Raw genomic sequence first — 24,790 nt, forward strand, 5'->3', positions numbered from 1 at the left:
TTTCTTTCACATTCTTCATTGTTCACACCCAATCAATTACTACATATTGAGATTTTAATCTTTTAGACATTTCTTTTATTCAAACTTCATCATCTCCATCTCTTGTGTAGTTGTAAATTTTGTCTAAATCCTTATCCTTTTCCAGCAGAATATCATAGTAATTTTTTATTCTCTGCTTCTGGTCTTTCTCCCTTTGAACTTGGACTATCTTGGTGTATCTCAAGAAGAAAAATTCTAACTTAAATCATTAATGGCATCCTACTCCTAATGAATTCAGTTGAAAGTAGTTGTTTGGGTGACTTTTTTAGTAGTTAGTAAATCCGTGTATAATATTCATTATGTCTTTGCTGCTTACTCAACAGGGAGAAAAATAAACAGGAATCTTGCTGCTTCTCTTTTATAGGATGGGTGTACAGGCCTTTGGTTCAGTACTTTAAAGTTTTCTTGTTAGTAGCACAAAAATAATTTTGTGTATTGGTGGGATGCTCAGCCAAGGCTGAAGGTTACACATTGGTTGGCATAGCCTGTGGTTAAGAGCCCAGAGTCCATATCAAGCCGCAAGTTATGGAAAGTATGTTAGACTGGCATATGACTAAGGTCTTCCCAGAGAGTCTGTGACTAAAAGATGGTCCAGACTATGCCAGAGGGTGGTGTATCCAAAGAAGCAATGAACTGGAGTTTTATCACATAATTCCTCAAGGGTGTCTTTCTCAAGACATGGATATTATTTTACAAATACCTTTCCCATTGGGCAGTAGTTTCAGTTTATACGTCTGTACAAATACCAGTGATTTTAATCCCTCGCATATCTCGTGTATTAAGTATAATGAAAGATTGTTCCGTCATTGCACATCCTAAAATTCTGTAAAGTTGTGATTTTCATGAAAATACATTATTATAGAAATTCATAGTAGGTGTCTTTAACAATGCTGACACCATTTCTAGGAAAGCAGGAGAAGTTTCATTCTGAGTTTGTAGGATTAATTGGCGAGCAAGTCTGAAATTGGCCTGGTCTATTTTACTGGAATAAGCAATAGACATTCATTACACTAACTCCAGGCCAGGACATGGAACACACTCAATAATACTGTTTACTTTTGGTCTCATTGAGGTACCTGGAGCACTTCTCACTAACATCAGTTATACGAATAAAGCAAGAATGCATACTTCTGTGACAGCCTAGGAATAGGAATCCCCAGCTGAGGCAGCATTTTAGGCCACCTTGACAGACTGTGTTCTGTTCATATGCATGGTTTGTGGAACCCAATGGAAAGTGCATTTTGGTATGGTGCCTTGAGAGGCCAATCAAATGACCTCCCATGCCTCTCTAGATCACAGAGCCTGAGCCAGCCTTTGTTTGTTATGCACATCCTTTCTTTAGTATGCTTTCTGTATTGGATTCTTCTCCTGAACTGCAAATTTGCAAGCTTTATCACTTAGGTCCCGCTATTTTGTTAACAATGGAAGCTTCTTTAATTGCCACTGTCAGAGTGGGCTTATTGACCCAGCTAAAGGCAGAATACAGTTACAAGGAAGCATTATCCACAAGCAAGTAGAGTGGATGGCATCATTTCCTAGAGAGGCAGTGCAATTGAAACTATCTTCTACAGCCACCAAGTTATTCATTTCTCTGGCAACTCTTCTGAGAGCTTGTTGTTAGATAAATAGACAATGATGGCTTCACTGACACTAACCAGTAACTTTTCAAAATGCTTTAAAAATGATCTCAGCTGCAGCTGCAACAAGCTCCAAAAAAGATGTTAATGAGTATCTCAGCAAGTGAAATTAGGAAACTTACATATTTATTGCCTAGCTGTAGGAAGGATACATCAGGCTGTCAGTTCTTGGTTTTTCCTTGCGCAGAGTGCTCACCTAAGAACAGAGCATATGTCTTGATTGATCAATTCAGAGAATGACTAAGAAAGAAAACAAATTTCATTGGCTTGCCTTTTTTTCTTTTCAAGGAGACTTCAATTCTCCTTCAAGAATGTCATTAGAGCCACAATTTGTCCAAAAAGTTTCAGTAAGATTTATGAGCTGTCTAAGCCATCATCCCTGATCCCCCTTAAGGAGCAAAACTCACTCACTTCCCAGGAGCTGAAGTGGGAGATCATACCTTGCTCTCTGCCTGCCTAGCCTATGTGGGAGGCCATAGGCACATAGCACATTGTGTCCCCAGCGGGCCCCTGACAGGAGTCTCTGCTGGGACCCCAGCATGGCCTGCTCATTGGGCATGGAGGAAGAGATGCAGTGGCGATCTCCCACACAGTAGTGGGTGTGGTTGGGAGATGACAAGAACATAGGCACCCTGGGGAAAGAATTCTTCACTTTTTTTCTTGTTATATGAGCTGGCACCACCTAAGTAAAAGTAAATCCATATCATAAATTTAGAATATTGTTTTATCATGAAGAAGACATACTAGCATCCTTCTATTTAAATGATTCAGCAGGATATTTGTGAAAATGAATCTGTGGGTCAATACAAACGTTCTGATAACATACATGGTAGCACAGAAACATTATTCAACACTATGACATTATGACATTATTCCACTATTCAACATTAGTATAAACCCAGGATGACTGGAAACTGAATCACTCTGAGCATTTTTTTTTTTTTTTTTACAAAATACTGGCTGCATGATCGGCATATTACACATTATCTATGTCCTTCAGATAGAATTAAGTATCAACCTCAGTCACATTATATAAAGGACTATAAAGGTACATCTTACAGTTTAGAATGAATATCATCAATTTGGCCCCAGTGGTTAGGAAATGTATCTTCTGAGAACTTTGTGGAAATCTCCTCTCGCTGGCACCATTATAATGATGAGCAGAGACAGAAACAGAAAACCAACTCAGAGATTTCCCCCGTCCCGTACTGTGAGAAATACCTGATGCAATGTAATACCCTACAGCCAGTGCTCCACTGCAACACTTGGTGAAATGAACAGCGCCCTCCTGGAATCCGTGGGTATGAAGCGCATGATCCAGAATCACTTGAAATACAGATTTAATGGATCACTACTATCTGCCATAAGTCTTCTAAGGCAAATATTGTGAAAATAATTAGAACTTTTAAAATCTGTCTTCAATAGTTGTGTAACTAAGATAGAAATCATGAGAAAGAGTTAATAATATGATTCCACCAACAGTTATAATATGTCAATGGTAAAAGCAAATGAAAAACACAGAAACCTAGAGACAATCACAACTGGATGGAAATATGCTAAAATCATTTATATCAAGGTTGTGCTTCATGGATGATTTTAAGTTCTTTTATAGTTTCCATTATATTTAATAAGATCAAGCATTAAAAATAGCAGTTTAAGCCAAGAGATCTTATATAAGGCAGTCATATGCATTGTATTGCCAAATTAAAATTGAGTGGAAAAAAAGAAAACATCATAGACAGTGCAGGCATCAAATGAAGCTTTTTTCCGTGGAAATTCAGCCAGAAGTGATGGGTTGAGAAGACAGAGATGAAGGCAGACATGACCTTACACATTTGTGAATGTTTTACTCATTGTTATCTTTTTTGTTACGTTCTTGTTGCTAATAAATTGTTATTTCTAATAACAAGCTAGTAAAAAAAAAGGACTGTGCTTTTATTGAGTAAATGTTACAATGTTTCAGTTAGTATTAGTGTACTGTCGTGATGGAATAGTAATAAGATGTGATTATTATAATAATTAGTGGGGTAGGTAGGAGTGGCAAAGACCTTCTCCTTCCAAAATTCTTCTATTCAGTGAGGAAGGCAGGCAGAAGCAGTGGATGAGGAAGGGTGGAGAAGACACACCTTGTATAGTTGATAGTTCACACACGGAATTAGGAGAGACTGAAACTCCTTAGAAGGCCATTTGGAAAATCTTGTTGATGTACTAAGGTGTTTTGACCTTATCTTGCAAGCAAGAAATTAGCAGTTTTCTAAGCAGGGAAATGTTATAATGAATTCAAATCTACTTCATTTTTTAGCAGATGATTAAAGATCAAATAATATATTGAATTAATTCAATGATACAATTTTTTTCCTGTAAAATTATGTATTCTTTAACATACTCGTGCAGCTTTCTTCGGAATTCTTACAATCTTACATATTAGGCACACGATGGTGTATATGAATGTCATGAGATATGATGTGAGAATCATGTTTAAAGTGCATGGTGATGTTTAACTTGGCAAGATTTCTTACTAAAACAGAATGATATCTACAGCTCTCATAAAGAACTCCTTGAACTACCATATTTGGTGCTATTTTTTTTTTTTTTTTTGTGGAAAATTGCTTACCCCAGTAACTTTTCTCTTTTCCATTAAAGAAACAAATGTAAACATATATGGTCTGAATTTTCAGCATAAGACTCAGCTGGAAAAAACATTTAATGGAAACAAGGAGTTTGGATGGCTGCATACTGTGACCCAAACAGAGGAGCAAGACTTAGGGGCAAGGAACTGCCATCCCAGGGATAATGAACAGAAATCCAACTGTGACTCCTAGAGGCTTCTAGAAACCAAGAGAATTAAGCATCCACTGGTATTTTCCCAGAAGGTGAAATTCTGCAGAGGTTTGTTTCCTTGGAAACCTTGTTTATTGGCCTCTACAATAGTACAGCTTACTTAGAGGTCAAAGTCCCAAGTTTCCATACTGAGGTAATGACTACTATGAAGAATTCATGTGACTGAAATTCAACTTTAACTGTGCTGCTCACTTACGCATGTTAATTAACACTGTATTCCTTAGAACTTGAAGAAACGAAATGAAATTGTGTCAGTAATTAATTCTGAGTGATAGGTGATACATATACTTGTTTTAAAAAGTTTTTTCTGTATTTTAAAAATTTCAGTCTATATATATGATAGTAGAAGCATTGAGCAGGTTTCGTAAACTTGTATCAAACTAATTGTTTCAAATTTTGTTCTAGCTATATTTTAGAAAAGGTGTCTGTAGTGGGTGAACGATTCCTAGGAAATATAGCAATAACAATTGGAGCGCTGTGTTACAAAGGTTAATTTAACACTTATGATATCAGCATCCCTTATGAACACCAGTTGGAGTCCCTGCTGTTGCATCTTCTGCACCAGCTCCTGACTAATGCTCCTGTGAAAGCAGGTCAAGGTGTCCTAACTCCACCACCCATGTGGGAGATGTGGATGGATTTCCTGGCTCCTGATTTCAGCTTGATCCAGCCTGGCTGTTGAGCCATCTGGAAGCGAACCGATGAATGGAAGAGCCCTCTCTTTCATTTCCTCTCTGTAATGTTTCCTTTCAAGGAAACAACTCTCTAAAAGAATTATTTTCTGACTGGTAGAGTGAATACTGTAAAAAAAAAATCAGTTTTAAAAACCATGGGAAGACAGTTGTTTGCTAGAAATTTAGGATCCATCAAGTGCAACTGACGATTGACTTTTATAAAAGGTGCAGTAGTAGAAACGGCATTTGGAAAACAGTACGTTTGAGATGAATTATCAATCACCACTCTGCATCACCAATTTCGGGTATGCTTTGTCACCAAATATCTTCTTGGTTACTCAGTTGGATTGACTTTTGAGAGGTTATTTTGTTAAAAATCATTGTAATTCCTACATTAAAGTTGTCAGAAATAAAAGTATCAGCAATTGTATCTTGTTCTTTTTGTGATGTTTCCTCCTTAGAACTGTGACCCAGTAAGTCACAGATGAAAGTAAGGGAGTCAGAGGAGGAGAAGGGAAGACCTAGTTTTCCTCCCTGTCATGATCTACTACACTGGTGACTGCAGTTACTGCACAAGTGGGGAAAGTCTCTGGAGAATGTTCTTGGGTCTCAAAAACGAGTCTGCTATTTAATTAGAGTTGGGTGCCCTTCTGGAAGCTAGGCTCCGGTACCAGCTGGTATCAACTAGATAGAAATGAGTAATGGAAAATTGCAAGTTTTTATGGTCTCAGCCCTTTCCTCATAGCTACACAGAAGCTACTTCCAGGTCCTGGGTAACACCTGGCCCACCGTGAAGAATCCTGACCACTGCAGTGTTTGGATCAATACCTAATGGTGAACACATGAAAAGATTGGGACACTCGCATTTTTAAACATATTTGTTACTCAATACCATGTCAATTAATTCCATAATGTTGTAAATTGATGTTGATGTTATGTTGTGGCTTTTAATTGATCAGGATGATATTTTACCAGCTCTGCTTTCAGACCAGAGATGGTCTCCCCAAGAAACCGTTGAAAATATCTGGACAACGAGATGCTGGACTCGATGCTTGCAATGAAAGAATCTTGACTGAATTTGAACTGTAATACTGCAACAAGGTGGAGGAATCCACCATGGGGGGAGGGTTTGGGGAGGGGTTTGGGGAATCCCAGAGCCTATGAGACAGTGTCACATAATGCAATGTAATCAATAAAAAATAATAATATTTTAAAAAGAGGAAAGATTGGGACACCTCTTGCAACCTCAGGCTGATTAGCGGAACTTTTCTTGTTCGATGATGTAATCATGCTTCAGGTCCTTCATGAGCTTATGAAGATTACTTCACACTTGGGCTACTTGCCCCTTCTCCAGCCCTTCTCCCTGACTCGGTAATACAGTCTTGGTTACTTAGTCAAAGTAACAGCCAGGAGACACCCGTGGGTGTTTCTAACTATTCTCTCAATAAAGTTTGTTTCTTTGCCATTTCAGGTGGCTACACCTAAGAGGATGAAAAACACAGAAATACCGGAAGTGTGCATAAGTAAGGAAAAGCGAAACACAGAGATTTCTCTTAAAATGAAACTACTCACATGAAGGCTTTGGTGCACCTGAGCGGGTTCTGTGTGCCTTGCTCCTCAATCTGCTGTCTGCCTGTTTTAATTCTGGTTTGAATTTTCCCTATGATATGGGGCCATGTTCTGGCATTAATGTCTTGCTCTTAATTGGGAAAAATATAGTTTTCTGTATTGAAAAATTATTTTTAGCTACTGTAAATATTTATAAGGTAGTTTATCATTCTGAAGATCTCAATATAAGTACTCTGAGATTTTCTAAAATAAATTTAGGAAATTAACTCTGTAATGTATTGGTTTAATACAACATTTGAATCGCAGTTTTTAATGGCTTTTATAATAGTAGTTTTAGATAACTAGTCAACTAAGAACAGAAAAAAGCACCATGTTTTTGCTAATTCATTATATTTATTTTCCTGCAAGGGCAGACATATGGAGAGGGATCCTCTATCTCATAGTTAACTTTCCAAACCTCTGCAAAAGCCAGAGGTAGATCTGGCCAATCCAGGAAACCAGAATTCAGATGGGTCTTCCATGTGTGGTAGTGCTCGAGCTATTACCAGTGCATCCCAGAGAACCTGGCATTAGATGTGGAGTCCAGGTTCAACCTCAGGCATTCCCAGGTGGAGTGAACACCCCAGGTGATATTGTAACCACTGGGACAAATGCCCACCCTCAATTTTTATTCTTATTACTAACTTTAACTAAACTCAAACGATAGTGAGATAAAGAGGCATCTGCTTGTTCACTCCCTCAAAACTCCCAACAGTCAGGGCCTGGCTAAGCCAAGTCAAGCCAGGAGCCGAGAACCCAATCTGGGCCTCCCATGAGGCAACAAAGATCCAAATAATTGAGCTCTCATTTGCTGCCTCCTGGCATATACATTAGCAGGAAGCTGGATTGAAAGTGGAGACAGGACTCAAACTAGACACTCTGATATGCAATGCAGGTGTCCCGAATAGTGAAATGCTCACTCCTGCTTCTTTTTTTAAAAGCTGTTCAGCATGTAATTTTTTATTGTTCTTCACATAAACATAACTCATACAAATCTTATCTTTATTTTGAAATAGTTTTATGTTTCAAATCAAATGAATATAATTAAGAAATTGGAAACACAAATGCAAATTATATCAACAGGAAATTGTGTTTTATCTTTAGTGGAAGCTCAATTAAAATTATATGAAATTATGTAAAACGTGATTTACATTTTGGCTGATAAACATAGCCTGGTTCCAGCTGGCTATGCATAGCCATCTCTAAAAATGAAGTAAAACAACAGCAATGGGAAAATAATGCACAAACAGTGTTCTTTTTGCCACTGCTGTAAATTGGAATTGAGTCTATTCCTTTGAGTACATCCACCTACCAAAAGGACCATTAGTCCAATAGGCTCATCAAAATCAGCATTATTCTCAAATCATTTTCTTAAAATTTTATTTAAAATGCAGAGAAACACACACACACACACACACACATTTTCATTTGCTAGTTCACAAAATGCCCACAATGGCCAGGATCGGGCCAAGCTGAAGCCAGGATTCAGGTATTCAATACCACTCTCCACATGGGTGGCAAGGACCAGGACCCAAGCACTTAATCATCACGTGTTGCCTCTCAGGATTTACATTGGCATGAATCAGAAATCCAGAGCAGAGCCAGGACTTAAGGTGAGGCACTCTGAGAAGTGATATGAGTATCCCAAGGGGTGTATTAAGCCTTATGCCAAATGCAACCCCTCAGTTTTTCTTAGTATTAGAATTTGTATTTATTTAGAGCTACTGAATTATTTCTAAAGGAGTTATGAATTTTGACCATTTTCCATGAACTAAATCCAAGGTTGTGGTTAGATTTGAAATAGCTATTTTTCATGTAAACACCTGGAAACTTACCAGACTCATGAGAAATTGTCTTAACTGTGAGAAGTTTCACACTCTCTTTATCAGACTGAGGTCTATTTGAAACAGAAAACATTAACACCACAGTAATTAGCGTTACATGTCTGTGAATCAATGACATTGTGACATAAACAGAGTGAAGCAGATATGCAGGCATGTGCATATTCATGTGTTTCTATGGCAAAACCTATATTTCTTCACAAACAAATCATATTTTAGCACTTTCCAGTTCTTACAAAATCGAATCAATAATCCCTATCATGATGTTATAGTGGCAATCACCAGATAAACTAAAGCATCTGTTTAAGTCACATTAAACCCCTGTGACAAGGACCACATCCCCAGTTATGAATTATGAAAAGGAATAAACTTGGAGGATGATGCTGCGTTCTGGGGATAATTCTTGTTTATAAGATACTTTAGTGAAGTGTCTATTCTAACCAAGATTTCTACTGATTCATTTTCCAGTTTCAAATAATGTCAAACCTTGATTTGATTCCGGCTTTGAACATCACTAGAGCCTCCTCTTCTAATTCAGATGGATAGGAAATGTGGGGATATTATTTCTAAAGTTTAAAATCGGATGACATAAAAAAGATACTTATGTAAAGCCAAACTACAAAATCAGATCAACAAAGAAGATCTAACTCTAATATTTGATTTTTCCATGGAATTCATCATATTTCCTTCAAAGCACCACGACATGACAGGTGCCTGGGTTTTAAAGTACTTTGTTTTAATAAAGTCCACATAGATTAATAATCTATAATAAGGCAAAGACGCTCAGAGCTTGCCCAAAATACAGTCACATTCTTTAATTTTGCACTGAAAATTGTATGAGGAAAACTATCTTAAAGCTTAAGAAATGTCTTTTGTAATATTTTCCCTCATAGGTATAGTCTACTAGTTTTCTATTTCATCTTCTTGTTTTCCATTTAATCCAACTTGTGATCAATTTTATCAATGAATTAGAATTTCCCTGCTGGTAGGGAGAGCTCTGATCCATAATCAAATCCCATCCACAATGCCTTCTTGAAACATTTCCTTAGATAGCAATACTAAGTGTGTAAGTAATAGATCAATCACTTTCCTTCCATAAAGCAGTGTAGCCTTACTTACTGATCATTCCCATTGTCCTGTGTTCCTGGGAAGAGAAGAGAGCTGTTGTTAGTGTTGCAAGGAGCTTGGCTACCAAAATCCAGAGATCCCCACCACTTCCCAGGTAGAGATTCACCAACCATTTTTAAATTATTTTTCGAACTCACAAACGTCCCTCCAGGTATGAATGGTTAATATTTATGCTGACACTCACAAGATGATTCTCATTAGGCCAGCCCCATTAAATTTAGTTCTGGATTAATTTTGTTCTCACAATTTCAATTATGATGAGAAACTATTGTCTGCTATCACACAACCCACACATACCAGAAAATGACTCAAAACATTTCCATGTCTCTGAAAAAAAAAATTCTCCTCAAAGTATTGAATTACCTTTTAGACCAAAGAGTTGAATTTTATACTTTCCTTTAAAAAACTGCTTTCATGGGACACAAATCACTGAAATTGTGGTGAGCTACAATGCGGCTATTGTTTCTAATTGCATCTTAAATCCACTGATTTGGCCTCTCAAAAGTGCCCTGCAAAATGTCACTGAAGCCTCAAACTGTAACTAATCATCTGTATTGCTTCCCAGGCTGCCTTGTGATTGTGTAGGCAGAAAACACCTTGGGTTTACAGTGAGAATGCAGAGTGACTCACTGTGAGAAGAACTCAGCCTTCCCAGCAGTCGGTGTCAGTGGTCAAACTTTCCATTAGACCAAGTGTCTAAATGCAATTGTTTAAGGATCCCCTGCTATATTTCTGATTCCGTTTTAGTTATATTCCCTTGCCACTCCTCTCCTGTCCCTTGAGTGATTTTTCATATCGAATCCAGGTCTTATCATTGGAATATGTTCTTTGACTATAATTTTAGGAAGACCTAAAATCCTCTAATGTTTTAGGTGATTCTATTTCTGTCACTTAGCGTACTCTTACTCCTTAGATCTAATTTTTTTCAGTAACTTATATGGTGCTTACCACTTACATCTAATCTTTTCTTGATCAGTAGAACTGTAGCAATGTTGTTGGATTCCTGCCTGGGTTAACTATATCACCCTGATGCTCATAGTCCTGTTTAAAACTGCGTTTTCATGTTTATGTTTTTCCTTAGGGTGCTGTAATAGAATTCTGGGTTAATTAGCAAATATAAGGTTGTGAACAGACTACTGTGCATATATACCATGTTTATTTGGGTTGAAGCTCAGCCTAACACTAATGACATCTATATAAGCTTAGTTTTATACCAAAATCTTTTATTTATTTATTTTTTTCACAGTAAGCAGAGTGAGTTTATCAGAGTGAGTTTTACTCAATAAAACCTCACCCACATCCTTGAAGAGGGATTAATGGAGGGTGTTTAACAGTGTTAACTTAATGGCAACAATGCTGTAAAATCTATTTGCAGGACAAAGTCAACAGCAGCCATGTAGATTTGGCTCTTTATGTAGCTGCCAAACTGGTTTTAAAGCACTGTGTGTCTTCGAAATAACTTCCCATTGAGGTAGAAATTTTATACATTCAGTGTTTCCTTCAATGGAAAATGTCAGATCTTTTTAGGCAAAGAAAACTTTCAGTTTGGGTGCTTTCTTCGAATGGATTTCACATACTAATGTTTACTTAACCTATACGCTCAACACCCACAGGCTTCCAAGTCGATGGCTGTTGGTCTGTAACAAGAAGGATTGGTGGCTTGAAAACTCAGAGTAAGTAAGCTGATTTAGAAAAATGCTATTTCCTCTCTGGCGGCTGGGCAAAGAGACATATTTCAGACATGGTCAAGAAGTTGATATGATCACTACGAAAAGAAGAAAATGCTGATTGTTTTCTTCTTGTTGTCCATCAGAAGCTTTCTCCCACCCGTGCCCACTCTATGGTTGGCTTTGGAAACAGCAGCATCACTATCCTGGGGGCACATTGTCCACGAGCCAATGAAAGCATAGAGTAGCTTATGTGACTTTTTAAAAATTAGTAATTAAAAATAAAAATAAAAGCATTTCAAAAAACTGCTCTTTACCTTTGAACAGGTTATGGAACTTAGAGGTTTGCTAGCGAAATCTTTAGAATCAAAGCAGACAAATGTAAGATTCTGTTTTAATGGATGTTATAAAACTGCATGCCATCAGCATACAGCAAAGGCCTGTATCCCAGGCATGATGCCCTGTAAACGGCAGGTGAACTGGGGCTTGCAGTGCTTGTCGGGTGTGCAGGAGAGGCTGCCAAGAAAGATGAGCTACAGTTTAGTATGATGAATGTGACCATCCATTTCTGTTGAATAGCACTTACAGAAACAAGCCACTGTGGTTGAAGAGGTGTGGTGTCACAGAAAGAAAAAAGTAAATTGGTGCTTGGGCTGAATCTTCTAAGGTATACTGGAGAGGGGTTATAAATACTTGAAGGTAAGGTGGAACTGCTGGAAGGTTTATGAACAGTCATAAATCCATGATGCTCAACATCACCAGGGCAGAGTCAGGCATGGAAAGAAGCATTGTTGAGGTAGTTAAAATAGGAAGAAAGATAGTTATGTAATACAAGAGAACTGCTGAATTATGGGAGCTGAAAGAGAAGCCAGGCAAAGGTTTGAACAAAAACACTGCGAACAACCTCTGGAACAGAAAAACAAGACTAGAGATAGAAAGAACTCTGACTACAGAGGGGAACTTAGTAAAATTCCTTAAAAGACTGCTTCATTATTTTTGACAAACATAAAATATTAATAAAAAGGGAAGCTAGGTGTAGAGTCCATGAGAACTCCCTGGGTTATCACTGCACATTTTCCATTGATTGTCTACTCTAACAAGGAAATTTCATATAAATAAAGAACAAAACTTGTAACATTCCCTTCAGTGGGAGGAATCTGTGCTTCCGAAGAGAGAAGTAAGTCACAGAACTTTGAGAGTGTGAGCCCCTACACTGAATTCCCGGACACCATTCTGTGTCGTCTCTGCTACTCCATTCTCTGACAACCCACAAAATCGATTACTCTTTCATGAATAAGATCTGTCTATGTTTGGTATTCACCTGTAAAGATTCATCCTGCCTCTTCTTACTTTTAAAGTTTTATTTGTTTTTATTAGACAGGTAGATGTAGAGAGAGAAAGGAAGAGAGAAAGATCTTCCATTGATGGTTTAATACCCCAAATTACTGCAAATCAGTTCTGGCTAGAGTTGAGCTTTTTCTGGGTCTCCCACGTGGGTACCGTGGCTCAAGTATTTGAGCCGTCCTCCACTGCTTTCCCAGGCAACAAGCAGGGAGCTGAAAGGGAAGTGGTGCAAGCGGGTAGGTGGAGGATTAGCCTGTTGACCCATGGTGCTGCCGCCGATTCACCCCCTCGACTTTAACCAGTTTTTCTCTTCCCCTCTAATTTTGTGATCAAGCAATATGATTTTCATTTGTGACTGTAACGCTTCTATCCTTTTAAGCACTTAAACTGTAATTTAGACTGTATATATATATATATTTGCCTGTAAGGAAAACGAAACAGAAACTGTTACCTACCTGGGTCTGTCTTCCAGCACATTCGATATAAACCCACCAGTACAAATACTGAAAGTGTCACTACAATCAGAGCAATAACCACTGGCAAAATCACACCTAAGAAACACAAGGAACACTGTCAGAGTGGCTACTGTGTTTTCACATTCACCGAGAAAAAGCATGCAGGATTTTCTATCCTTCAGACATCATCTTGGGTCTGAAAGCTTTATCTGATTCGTGGGTTTTTCTCTAGCTGTCATTTCTGATGTGTCCACTTGATGTCAGCCTTGTAGCCTTTCTGAAACCAAACTTTAAACCTAGGAGAGACAATCCCCCATCTTCCTGGAGACTCAAGGAATGAGGAAATGGATGCCCCCGAGAGACAAAAAACGTGCTCTAAGTTCCTCTAAGGAAGCCTGTGGCTTCCTTATACATGCCACCCCAACTAAGAGAGCTGTAGCCCTTTTGCTGCTTTTCTGAAAAACTCACAAATATCTTTCCATAACACAGTCACAAAACTACAAAGTAATTAATAATGTACGTAAATATTACAGTAAATAGGAGTCCTTAAGTGAGCAACAGGATTCAAGCAAGGGATGCGTATGTGTGTGCATTTGTGTGTTTGGGGAAAACAGAGCCGCTGCAATAACTTAGGGTGAATTTTTTCTCTTGTTATGAACAGAGGGGTTCCCTGTGGTTTTTGTTTTATTATCCATCTTCTTTTATAACTGTCAGTTCCCAAGGAAACATCAGTCATGAAGGCAAAGCATAGGGATATGTGCAGTCCTCCAAAATTCATGGGAAATGCATAATACAAAAAACCCCAGACAGACCTGGATTTCAAAATAAAAGTCCCAGAATATGTTTATCTTTTATCATCTTGAATCCCCTCTTAAAAACAGAGGGAGAGAAATTAAAGTTATTATATATTTAGTTATTCCATCTTTTTGTGCTGCACTCAGCAAATTTATTAGGAAGTGACTGTAATTCTCTGATTCATAGGGTAGTTTATGGTTCCACTCTCAGGGTTAAATATTTGTTTTAATTATGCTCTGCTGATTTCATAATAGTCCTTTGACGAGATCTTTATTGTCTCTAAAATATAGGTACCACGAAATAGCAGGTCAATAATTTCTATGGTAAGTTATTTAATGGGATGGCTTTACTAAACTTAAGAAAAATTTATGATTCCACATTCGCATAAGTTCATCTCATTTATAATCGCCCTTAAATTATTAAATATCCTGTATGCAATTTTAGCAAGCATCTAGCACAGCTTCAAAAACTTCATATAAATATTCAATTAAATGATATGTGTAGGTTACTTCAAAAATTATGAAATTTGTGTTTTTTATGATATATCTTTTCAGTGTGCTTTCATGAAGAACCCTCACATATGATTGAGCTAAAATGTAACATTTATTTAAAGTCATTTTTAATGTTATGATAAAGTTTTGTCACAGTAAAAATTCATTTTTTTTTCTATTTTTGTACTCACTTTATTTTAATGAACAAATAAAAGTGGAATGGATTCAAAACATACAACTTCGTCATTTGAATATAATTTATTTTATGTGGATCTCTGCATGCTTTGGTTTGTCTGAAACTAGTCTCAAGATATAGCCTTGGCCCTTGATCATAATTGTTTAGCTGTTCGGTAGTAAACAAAGTATTTCACCATGTCTTCCTGGAGACCTGATTCATTTGTAGGGAACTTCTCATGGATGCAACAGTTGAATGTGAGTGTAGTGGAACCAAAAATTCAGTCACATGGAGAGAAAAAGCTGTGTATACTCTGATCCTTCCCATTTATACCTATTTACCTACTTATCTGTTGCCATAAAGGAAGATATGCCTTTACTCACTGGAATAGGAGGTTTTGGCTAATGAAGCACTCATATTCTTTCCATCCTCAGTACCTGCAATTTGAAAAAAGAAAATGACAAGTCAGTTGGGTTAATGTAAGCAATTTCTACCATCTTCCCTCCACCTCTACTTCAAGAAGCATCTGCAAGTGACACATATGGTGTTCCCAATGCAAGCAGTTCTATGTCCTCGTGGCAGAGCTCTGTTTTCTGACTCGAGGCTGCTAAGGCTTCCTTGTTAAGGTTGCACTCAGGCACCAAGAAATCCTACCTGGAGATGAAAAGATGATGTCTGGAGTTGTCATTACCGATGACAATGAAGGTGATGTCTCGGATTCAGTAACTGATCCAGCTGGGTGTGGAGTGTTAACTGAGGAAAATCACAAAGCCAGAGTCAGACAGTGACATTACCTCTTTATGTGAATGGCTGTGCAGGTTCAAACTGGTTGCATTACTGAAGATCTGTGGAAACTATTTACTGTTGAATGATAGGACACATGCTGTGATAGTACTGAACAGTGAGTTCATTTAGTTCTCCTGGAAAGATGATTAAATTTGTAACCACAAAACCTAGGTATCATTATTTCATTTTCACAAATTGGCCAAGAAAATTCTTACTCTAGACTACAGCCTGTATTACATGCTGCATTCGATTCTTGTGGAATACGTCTATTGAAAGGCATTACTCACATATCAGGTATTGTAAATTTGGACAATGGTGATTTTTTTTTCTATCATAATAGTTTAAAAGTGACATAAGAGACAAGAAAAGATTGCATTTGTGGCTTTGGTTAGATGGATTGGGAAAGAACATAGGGGATGCTTTCATTTCCATCCCTCCAGTTCAGCTGTTGTTTATACTGTGTGCCTTTCCCACTGTCCAAGCTCTTTTCACCCAAGGAAAATGTCATTATACACTTACTGTTATTAGTATTCATTTGTTTAATATTCTGAGACAAATAAAAATATATTATTCAGAACCCACAGATCTGAGGGGGAAAAAAGGATGTGAAAATAAGGGTTTTATAAGTTTATGGCATTTATTCTTGTGAATTTGGAATAAAAATGGAATTCACATGTAGGAAATCACTTAAAAATGAATTCCTTTTCCTTGGCTACATCCCTGTTTGCCTTATCTTGATACAATTGACAGCTTCTGGAAGGCAAACGCCATAACTGTCACCAAACCCCACAGAGTGTGCCTGCCCCAGCGGGAGTGTGGTAGGGGCTGCTGGGCTGAGCCAAGAGGCATCTCTGATGACTGCAGCTCCTCGGGAGGCCTGAAACCACAGATAATTCCACCAAAGACATTGTTATTTCCATGATTGCCCTCGCTCCTTCCTCCTTTGCCACCCACCATTCAGCACAAGCTGCCACGCTCAGACTTTTTGACATCTGTGGGGGAAGAATGTTTAGCGTCTGTACCGTCCCTGCCTGGTAAGAGGTCTGTGGGAGGAAGCTATAGATATATGCCCACAAGAACAAAGAAAAGTGCCAGCCTAGTGTACCAAGCAGGCAGAAAAAGGAATAATAAATGAAAGAGTGGGAATGAACTGAAACCCAATGCTTTTCATTGCTGCTTGCTGTGTCAAGTGCTTTAGTGAGGCACAAATGCTCTTTTGCTTGTGTTGGTAGAAAATAAAATGGCTGATTAAATAGCCAAGGGGATTAATCATCCTGGGATTGCCTATGTGTTAATTTTTTTAAGATTTCCTGTCTAGTCTGATTGCTGTCTCATAGAGCGGCCATGCAGCAACCTTGTGACCGAGCATCACCTCTCCGGATCAGGCCACATATCCAGATGCTTCACTCCACTGTGCATTGTCAGGTCGGTGGTGACTGCCAGTCATCCAGAGATAGCAATAGAGTTAACCTTTCTTAACAGGAAGATTGAGTGGCTCCTTAAGCAACTTTCACATTTTTGTTTATCTTTTGGCAACACTTTCCAGTTTTGAAATCATTTCTCAATCTTGTACACACACGCGCGCAGTTGCTATTTTATTTTCTAGTTTCTTTTATTCATTTTTTATCACATTAGTTGTGACCCTCATTAGTGACCCAATGGTAGGAAATCCTGTCATGTTGCATGATCAGATTGCTAAAATTAGGTTACTTGGCTGAATTCACAAATTGTGAACCTGCTGTTGTTCTCTGTGTTAGTAAGGTAGAGGGATTCATGCTGTGCTCAGAGCTAATAATCTTGTTGGGTTCTGTTGAGATTCTTTTATTCCACATTCCTCCCCAACTATGTTGTCAGAGGAGATATGGGAGAGATGTAGAAGAGTTGTTAAAAGCATGGTTCCAATTACAGTTTGGAGCCAGCATCTCAATCTGAATCTAGAACTTAATGTAATTATGAGCAAGTCACTTAATTGCTTTTTGCCTGAGTTTTCACATATGTAGACTGAGATTATAATGCAAGATTGTGATATTATTATATCACAGCATTATTGAGAAAACTAAATGAGTAAAAATAATTTTAGGCAGCTCAAATTAAGGTTTAATATTAATACATGCACAGAGTATAAGGGCACTTAAAACATTCATAGAACAAATAAGAGGAAGGTTAATATTTATGCCATTTAAAAAACTCATAATCACTATAGATATATTCCACTAGATTTTAAAAAGTTTATATACTTGCATCTCAAAATTTTCACATAAAAAACCTTTCTTTCACTAGTTAGGAGCCAGAAAAACCGCAGGGTAGTTGTTCATCACATAGTTGCTCTTGGACCTTGAGTTCTGGGGATTGTGGTAATTACTGAGTTGTAGATATGATGTGTCACGATATAAATTCACTTTGTCAATGTCAGGTAAGGTTTGAGGTGACTGGTAGAGCCAAGTCTGTTGTAATAACATGTTTCCAAGTTTATCACATCAGTATCTGATAGCGGCACAGAGCTGGCTATTGCTGTAAACCAATCACCTGATGAGTCACTTGGAGTTTTAAAGACAGGAGGCTTTCTGGATGTCCTGGCAGCTATGAAGCTCATGTGAAGGCAGCTCACAGAATCCCTCCTGAAATAGTATAAGCATCACAGGTTCTTCACCTGCTCTCTGACATCCTTGGTTGTGTTTGCATGGAAGCTTGCTCCCAGCCACTTGTGAACTGTTAGGAACTCTAAGGCATAACTGTTGGGAGATATGAGCTCCTTAAAGAAGGAGTTGGCCCAGGTTTGCTGATGGCCTTCCTGAATCTTCCCTGGAGTGCATGGCAATGCAAGATGATGCCTCCCTATCTTTCCTATGGAGTACACTTGCTTCCCAGTCCGATGTCCTTCCCAGTGCCCTTGCCACTTTCCATCATGGGTGTTTGTTCCAGCAAACCTTGTACCTTTAACTACATCTTGAATTCTGCTTCTCTGGAGACCAGACTAGAGCAATCTATACCAGCAGTGGTTTAAATGACCACTTTCTGCTGGGGTAAAACGAAGCCACTGGGATTTAAAATTTTCATCAGAACATGTGGGTGCCATTTGCTTTTGCAAATGCTTTCATTTTTCCTCCTTTAGAGAACCAAACTATTTCTCTGGGGAAAAACCCTTTCCTCATTTCACATTACCATAAAAAATGACCCTTCTTATTCCAGGCTCAGGGCACTGTTACACCAGTCCTTTCTTGAATGTGATGATTCTGTTATTCCCAGCACTGATGCCAATACTGAATCTGCAAAACTACTTGCCTCCTTTTTATTCTGTTAGCTTCCTTGTATCCTTTGAATTTTTAAAAATAGATATTTTATTTAATTAATTAAGCTGGGGCCAAATTCTATGGTTTGCAATCAAACAGTCTTGAATATTTACTCTTATATATTTTTGGTTTGGCAAGATGGATATCATAGTTTGAAGTTTAAGTATTTCTATTCAAGCATTTTGAGTTTAATCTAGTAAAGAAAATGACTTTACATTTCAGAGAATAAAATTTAAGCTCCATATTTAGAGTTCACTTATATGGCGATGTTATATAGACACCAAAATAAACTCTTTTTACTTGCATTTTCCATAAACACTTTGAAGTACCTGCATATATTTCTTAACTTCTATAAGCTGTGGTTGAATTTCATCAATAACATGAGGGTAAAACAAGAACCTGGCACAAAAGTTCATTGAAAACACAAACAGACCTATATACAAAATTCTCTTGCAAGCTCTTAAATTCTGTTACCATCTGTTTGTTTTTCTATTAGTGTCTGGTGAAAATTACTATGGTTTGATTCTTGTACTAGATGTCTACAATGCTTAGTAAATGCACTTTTACAATACATTTATTTAAGGGGGTAGATATTGAGAGATCAACAGAGAAGGTGAGAAAGTTCTTATCAATCAATTCAATTTCTAAATGCCCACAATAGCTGGCCTGAAATGGACTGAGCTGAAACCAGAAGCTGGAACTCAGTCCGGATCTCCCAAATGGGTGACAGCATCTAAACAATGTGACTTATTACTGCTGCATACTACGGAATGCATTAGCAGAGAGCTGGAGTCAGGAACCAAGGCTGAGACTTGAACTCAACACTCTGCTGGGGGATGCACATGTCCTAACTTCTGGGCTTAACACCTATCACTAAGTACACTTAGAGAGAAATAAAGATTGAATTTTTATTTATTTATTTGAAAAGCAGAGTGGCAGAGAGAAAGGGAGACAGAGGGAAGAGAGAGCCCTCTCTTCCTATGATTCTATGATTCATTCTCTAATTTGTCATGACAGCTAGGTACAGGCCAGGCCAATGCGAGGAATCGGGAATTGCTCTTCCATGTGGGTGGCAGGAAACCAAGCGCTTGGACCATCATCTTTTGCCTTCCCAGGCACTTTAGCAAGAAGCTGGGTCAGAAATGGAGGAACCAACACTTGACCTGGCACTCCAGTAAGGGATACTGGTGCTGCAGATAGTGGTTAATCTTTGCTACAAAGTGCCTAAGTGCACTCTTTGTTCTGAAATCATCTAGCTAAGGAACCAATATCATCGTCATGGTATCCCTCTGCTTGAAGTAATATGTCCTTTCAGCAATGGCAAATCATTTTCATTTTGAGTGCCACCCCAGATGTACTGGCAGCAACTCTGAGGGATGTTCTATTACAAAATGATATGAAGCCAAATCTGAGAAAAATATGACATGATCAATTGGCAGGGGCTGCTATGTATGTAAGAGGAGCTGAGTGGCAGCATTACAACACACATTTGCTGATTCTGACTTGTCCAAATCTCTTAGTTTGCATGTGTCCAAATTGAGGTTGAACCCTTTAAAAAAGTATCTAACATTTTTGCAGATATTTAATGACTGAATCATAAAATCACCTGACTCTTTACAGCCCCTTTCTAAACCCAATCTATGCTTTACTAAATTCACATGCCTGCCTAACAAAGAGTAAACATTTTTAAACTCAAAATGTCCACATTTGCTTTATCTGTAGCCTTATTACTTTTGTTTGGTGGCAAATATTCTCTGTGGTTTCTGAAGCCAACAGTTTAGTTTGTTGTTGAATCTCCAAAGGGCAGCAGCAGCCATCCAGTGTTAGGCCAGGTCAAAGCCAGGAACCTGGGATTCCATCCACTCCCTGGTTCACTCCCCAAATGCCTTTAACAGCTAAAAGCGGATTAAGCAAGGCCAGTGTGTAGAATTCAATCAGCATCTGCCATGTGGCTAGTAAGGATCCAACTACTTGATCTAGGTCTTACTCTTTAAAAACAAAATGCATTTGAAGTTTGAATATGAAGAAATGAGACTGGCTTTTCTTATGGTTTGTAGAATTAGCTCAGTTCTTTCTAGTCCAGTATTCCAATCAGCAAATTTTGTGTTAGCTGGTTTATGAGAACTAGGTTACAGAACCACTTAAATTAATTAGCTTATTAACTATGTAAATAAAAGTATAGACCCTAGAAGGGTGTTATCTTCCATTGAAAATAAATTATGGTTGGCATTTTTATCTTCACCTCTGAACAGAGTGAAGGATGCTTCAGTCCTTAAAGGAAGCTGAACTTGTAGCTTTCCCTCACCAGTCAATCAGTAAAGAGAAAGGCAGCACTTCCCCGGATGTGTCAGTTCTCTGGGTTCTAGTGCTCTGTTTTTATCTTTTATTTTACCTGGCTTGTGGATGCCCGTTTCTATACTAGGAGGTAAACCAGAGCATATATATGTAGCTCTTTAATGGAGAGATAAATTACTAAACGTTGAAAAGTACACCTGAAAAGCATAATGATGAGTTTGAAATGTCTTGTACAAGAAGTAGAAGAGAGAGTATGATACTAACTGGATGTTTGCTGTGAAAATAAATGGTATTAGAGTCTCTCATGTTTTTTTTTTTTAATGACAGAATTTTCTAAGTTTATTTCACATCTTTGTCTGACTCGTGCAAAAGGAAATCAGGATTGGGAACCTGTGCATTTTGTCATTGGTGTGCGCACCAAGAAGAATCGTTTAATTGCAATTTCCAAACAAGAGGAAAACTCCACATCTCCTTCCCCTACTCCTGCCCTGCGTTCTCTGCCAGCCTCCTCTGTCCCACCATCCAAAACTCATCTGGTTTAAAGCTAAGTACTTTTGGGGATGATAACATTTTAGATTGCTAGCTGTGGTTTCTATCACCATCCGTTTGGATGCCAGGGCCAGGTTTGGTTAGAAAGTACAGAGAAATCAGTTTGTACTTCTGGGAGTGGGCACACTGACTCAGGAGCAGCCCAGGAACAGTGAGTTCTGCCCAGAGGACAATCTCACAGTCTTTAACCAGGCGTCAGGACTGGCTCCCCTCACCTCACTCACATCACTCGCGAGTGTCTTTTTATGTTCTGCTTGGCATTTTTTCTTTTTTATCCAAGCTCTTCTAAACATTTTTGTTGCCATTCAATACTTACTTTAAAATCATTTCATCCTGCCTTCAAACTGATTCGCCTGCTTAGTCTCAGTTTTGAGATGTTTACCCATGAATTTACCCAGAGAAGAGGAAAGAGACTTACCTATTATTTCTGCTGTTGTGCTTGAACTCACATTCTCAACTTTAAAGGAAAGAAAAGGAGAAAAAACACCAAAATGAAACACTCGGTGATAAATGGATTTGCACAATTAACTTCTGTTTCATTTTTCTTCAAGACATAAGATCATGAGATTTCATGTTTGGAAGAAATTTTAGAGGAGGAATCAAATTTTTTTTTTTCCCTTGGGGTCGAACACCAAATCTTTCAGGTTAGCCTGACTCTAAGTCATTTTATCACTTCTTAACTCTGGTTTTTAGTGTAAATACAATGACATAACATGTGTGCACCACTGTGTTCCAATAAAGCTTTATTTTAAAAATCAGAGGGATTTAGAATGGTTTGAGTACTATATAGTTCATTGAGTCCTGTTTTGAAGTACCTGGTTCAGATTCATGTCTTGAATACCCTGAGATAGCACAGACAGCAGTAGATCCTCCAGCATATGTCGCATGAACAAGCTGCAATGTGTACCAATCCCACTAAGACAAGGCATTGCATGAACTTGGGATGGCAAGAAGGCCCTGACGTATAGTTGGAAACCTAGGAGATCCCTTTATTACCAAGAGCCCAACAGGACTGTCTGCCAGAAAAGCCACTGAAAATAATGGCAGAGATCTTTTTTGGAGCCTTGAATTTATGCAGCATGTACCAATCTGTCATTTGAAAAACAATTTTGAAACAAATAGAAGTTCAGTAATGCTGTTTAAAAATTACCCTTTTGTCTTCTTTGCATAATTACTTGGCTGTCTATGTTAGAATTTTAAATTTAACTAGTGACCTCAACTCTGCCTATTCAAAATCATGGATCAGTGGTATGGAAGCATATTGGTCAGGGCAAAGCATGAATGGCCTTTCTTTAGTTTCTACTTTCCTTTATTCCTCCAGATCCAGCTTTACATGTCATGTATTCAAAAATGTCTCACTACCAACACCCATTTCTCTCTCTCAGTGGTGTGTTGCTTAGAAAACTGTTTAAACCTAAACTTAGTCGCTTGAGTGCTTCTCTGTTCTCTCTGATCCATGGCAGGCCCATTTTTACAGGACACAGCCCCTGGCTTGACCTCCTTCGATCTGCAAGCATTGAGGCCCTTGTTTTTACCCTTCTCCCCTTGTGTTTCTGTTGAGTACAGTAAAGTCACGAGGCTCTTCCTGACTTTGGTTTCTGTCCTTTCTCTGGGCCTCATTCTTGCAGTTTATACTGGTTCCTTATTTCTACCCTATTCTGCGCAGATGTTACCATTTGGAAAATTTGTTCCAGCTGCCCTAGCTAGTCTCTTGGCACTCATTCCATCACCCTACTTCATTAGCCCAACAACAGGACTTATATTACAAATGATGAAGCTCCCTCTCTCTGGGAAACACTGCATAACACCTACTGGTATGTCACTCCATGAACATAGATTTCCAGTCTTTTTAGAGCTGCAATTTTAGTGCTACTAGGACACAGCAGAGTTGGTCCACTGCAGAAAATACCTCATGAATGAATGAAAGCAGAAAATATTAATATGACAAGTAATACTAGTTATATGTACTTAAATGTTTAAGAAAACATTTAAGCACCATTTAATTACTAATTAGATAATGATATTACTGATTTTGAAAAGCAATTCAGATGCTGATGCTAGCATATTTATATTACCTATGAGATTTGATTATTTCTGTGTTGCATATTTGCAAATATTAGCAGAGAGAAATAAAAGCTTCTAAGGAGGGACCTATACTATAAAACTGGTTTGAAATTTCATCTTCTTTCACTACATAACTGGTTCTTGCTTCCATTAAGCTGTTCCAAACTGAAAGTGCATGGTATTTATTCCAAATTTTGATAACTAGTCAGAATACTACTGCACATGGCACAATGCTGCATTTGGGAATGCAGTTGAAACAATTGTTAGTTTTAGAGGATTAGAATACAAAAAACCCCTCAAGCCTTTGCGCCTTTTATTAATAATTGGCCAAAACCTTTCTTGCTGATAGAACCGATTGAGAATGGAAAAATTAAAGTCAGTGTTAGACAAAATCTTCCAGCTATCCTTTATTTAAATCTGATTTTAGACACAGTTTTTTGTATCGCTGGTTTTTTGTTTTTTGTTTTTTGTTTTGCTTGTGGAGTCAAAGTGTTGAATCAATCAGGAATTCTATTTAAAAATTTTAGAACTTTGGAATTATTTTTTCTAGAGGAATAATTTTAAAAATAAATGAAACAGGAGATTGACATGCAATTTTCAGAGAATAGAAAAAATATGAGAGTGTTTTTAAGAACATACTTTGCTTTTATCTGCATCCCATATTTCTGGAGAATAAAATTGCTCTATGCTCTAAGTGAAACTTGTGTTTACTATAGTCTTGATATGACATATCTAATATTAGCCATTGAATATCTAAGATAGGGATGATTCTTTAAATATTACACCTTCTATTATTATAGTTTTGTCCTCTGTGTTTTAGATGTGTCAATTTTAGATGTGTGTGCATATTATATATATAGTACATATATAAAAGATGGTACTCTGCTAATCCATAATCTGGGGTGAGAGATGGAGGTTTCGCCACTTGGACAGCAGAAATGTGTGCATTAAAAATTGGGGCTACACAGAAAACACCATGAAGAAGGAAGGAATTCCAGGGAAGAGTGATATATTTTTTAATGACTTGGAAGAAAATAATTTCAAACTGTGTTTAGAAGATAAATGAATACAGCAAGCCCTAGACCTGAGCTATCGGGGGCATTTTATTTCA

The 24,790-nt window shown here is 37.9% G+C and overlaps 1 protein-coding gene across 1 annotated transcript in view; it reads right to left on the bottom strand.

Moving 5' to 3' along the window:
• Nucleotides 1-1,797: 1,797 nt before the first annotated feature.
• Nucleotides 1,798-24,790, bottom strand: part of EMCN (endomucin) — a 72,414-nt gene continuing 49,421 nt past the window's right edge. Inside the window, exons 5-11 of the mRNA XM_040967194.1 lie at nt 22,034-22,072; nt 15,350-15,448; nt 15,079-15,132; nt 13,235-13,330; nt 9,760-9,784; nt 8,635-8,696; nt 1,798-1,872 (exon numbers count right to left, since the gene is read on the bottom strand). Of these exons, the coding sequence (XP_040823128.1) occupies nt 1,838-1,872; nt 8,635-8,696; nt 9,760-9,784; nt 13,235-13,330; nt 15,079-15,132; nt 15,350-15,448; nt 22,034-22,072 (410 nt within the window). The 3' untranslated portion in view covers nt 1,798-1,837. The remainder of the gene's footprint in view (nt 1,873-8,634; nt 8,697-9,759; nt 9,785-13,234; nt 13,331-15,078; nt 15,133-15,349; nt 15,449-22,033; nt 22,073-24,790) is intronic.

Source organism: Ochotona curzoniae, unplaced genomic scaffold (genome assembly GCF_017591425.1).
Source record: "Ochotona curzoniae isolate NIBS_2020 unplaced genomic scaffold, NIBS_Ocur_1.0 scaffold_4506, whole genome shotgun sequence".
Classification (NCBI taxonomy): Eukaryota; Metazoa; Chordata; class Mammalia; order Lagomorpha; family Ochotonidae; genus Ochotona; species Ochotona curzoniae.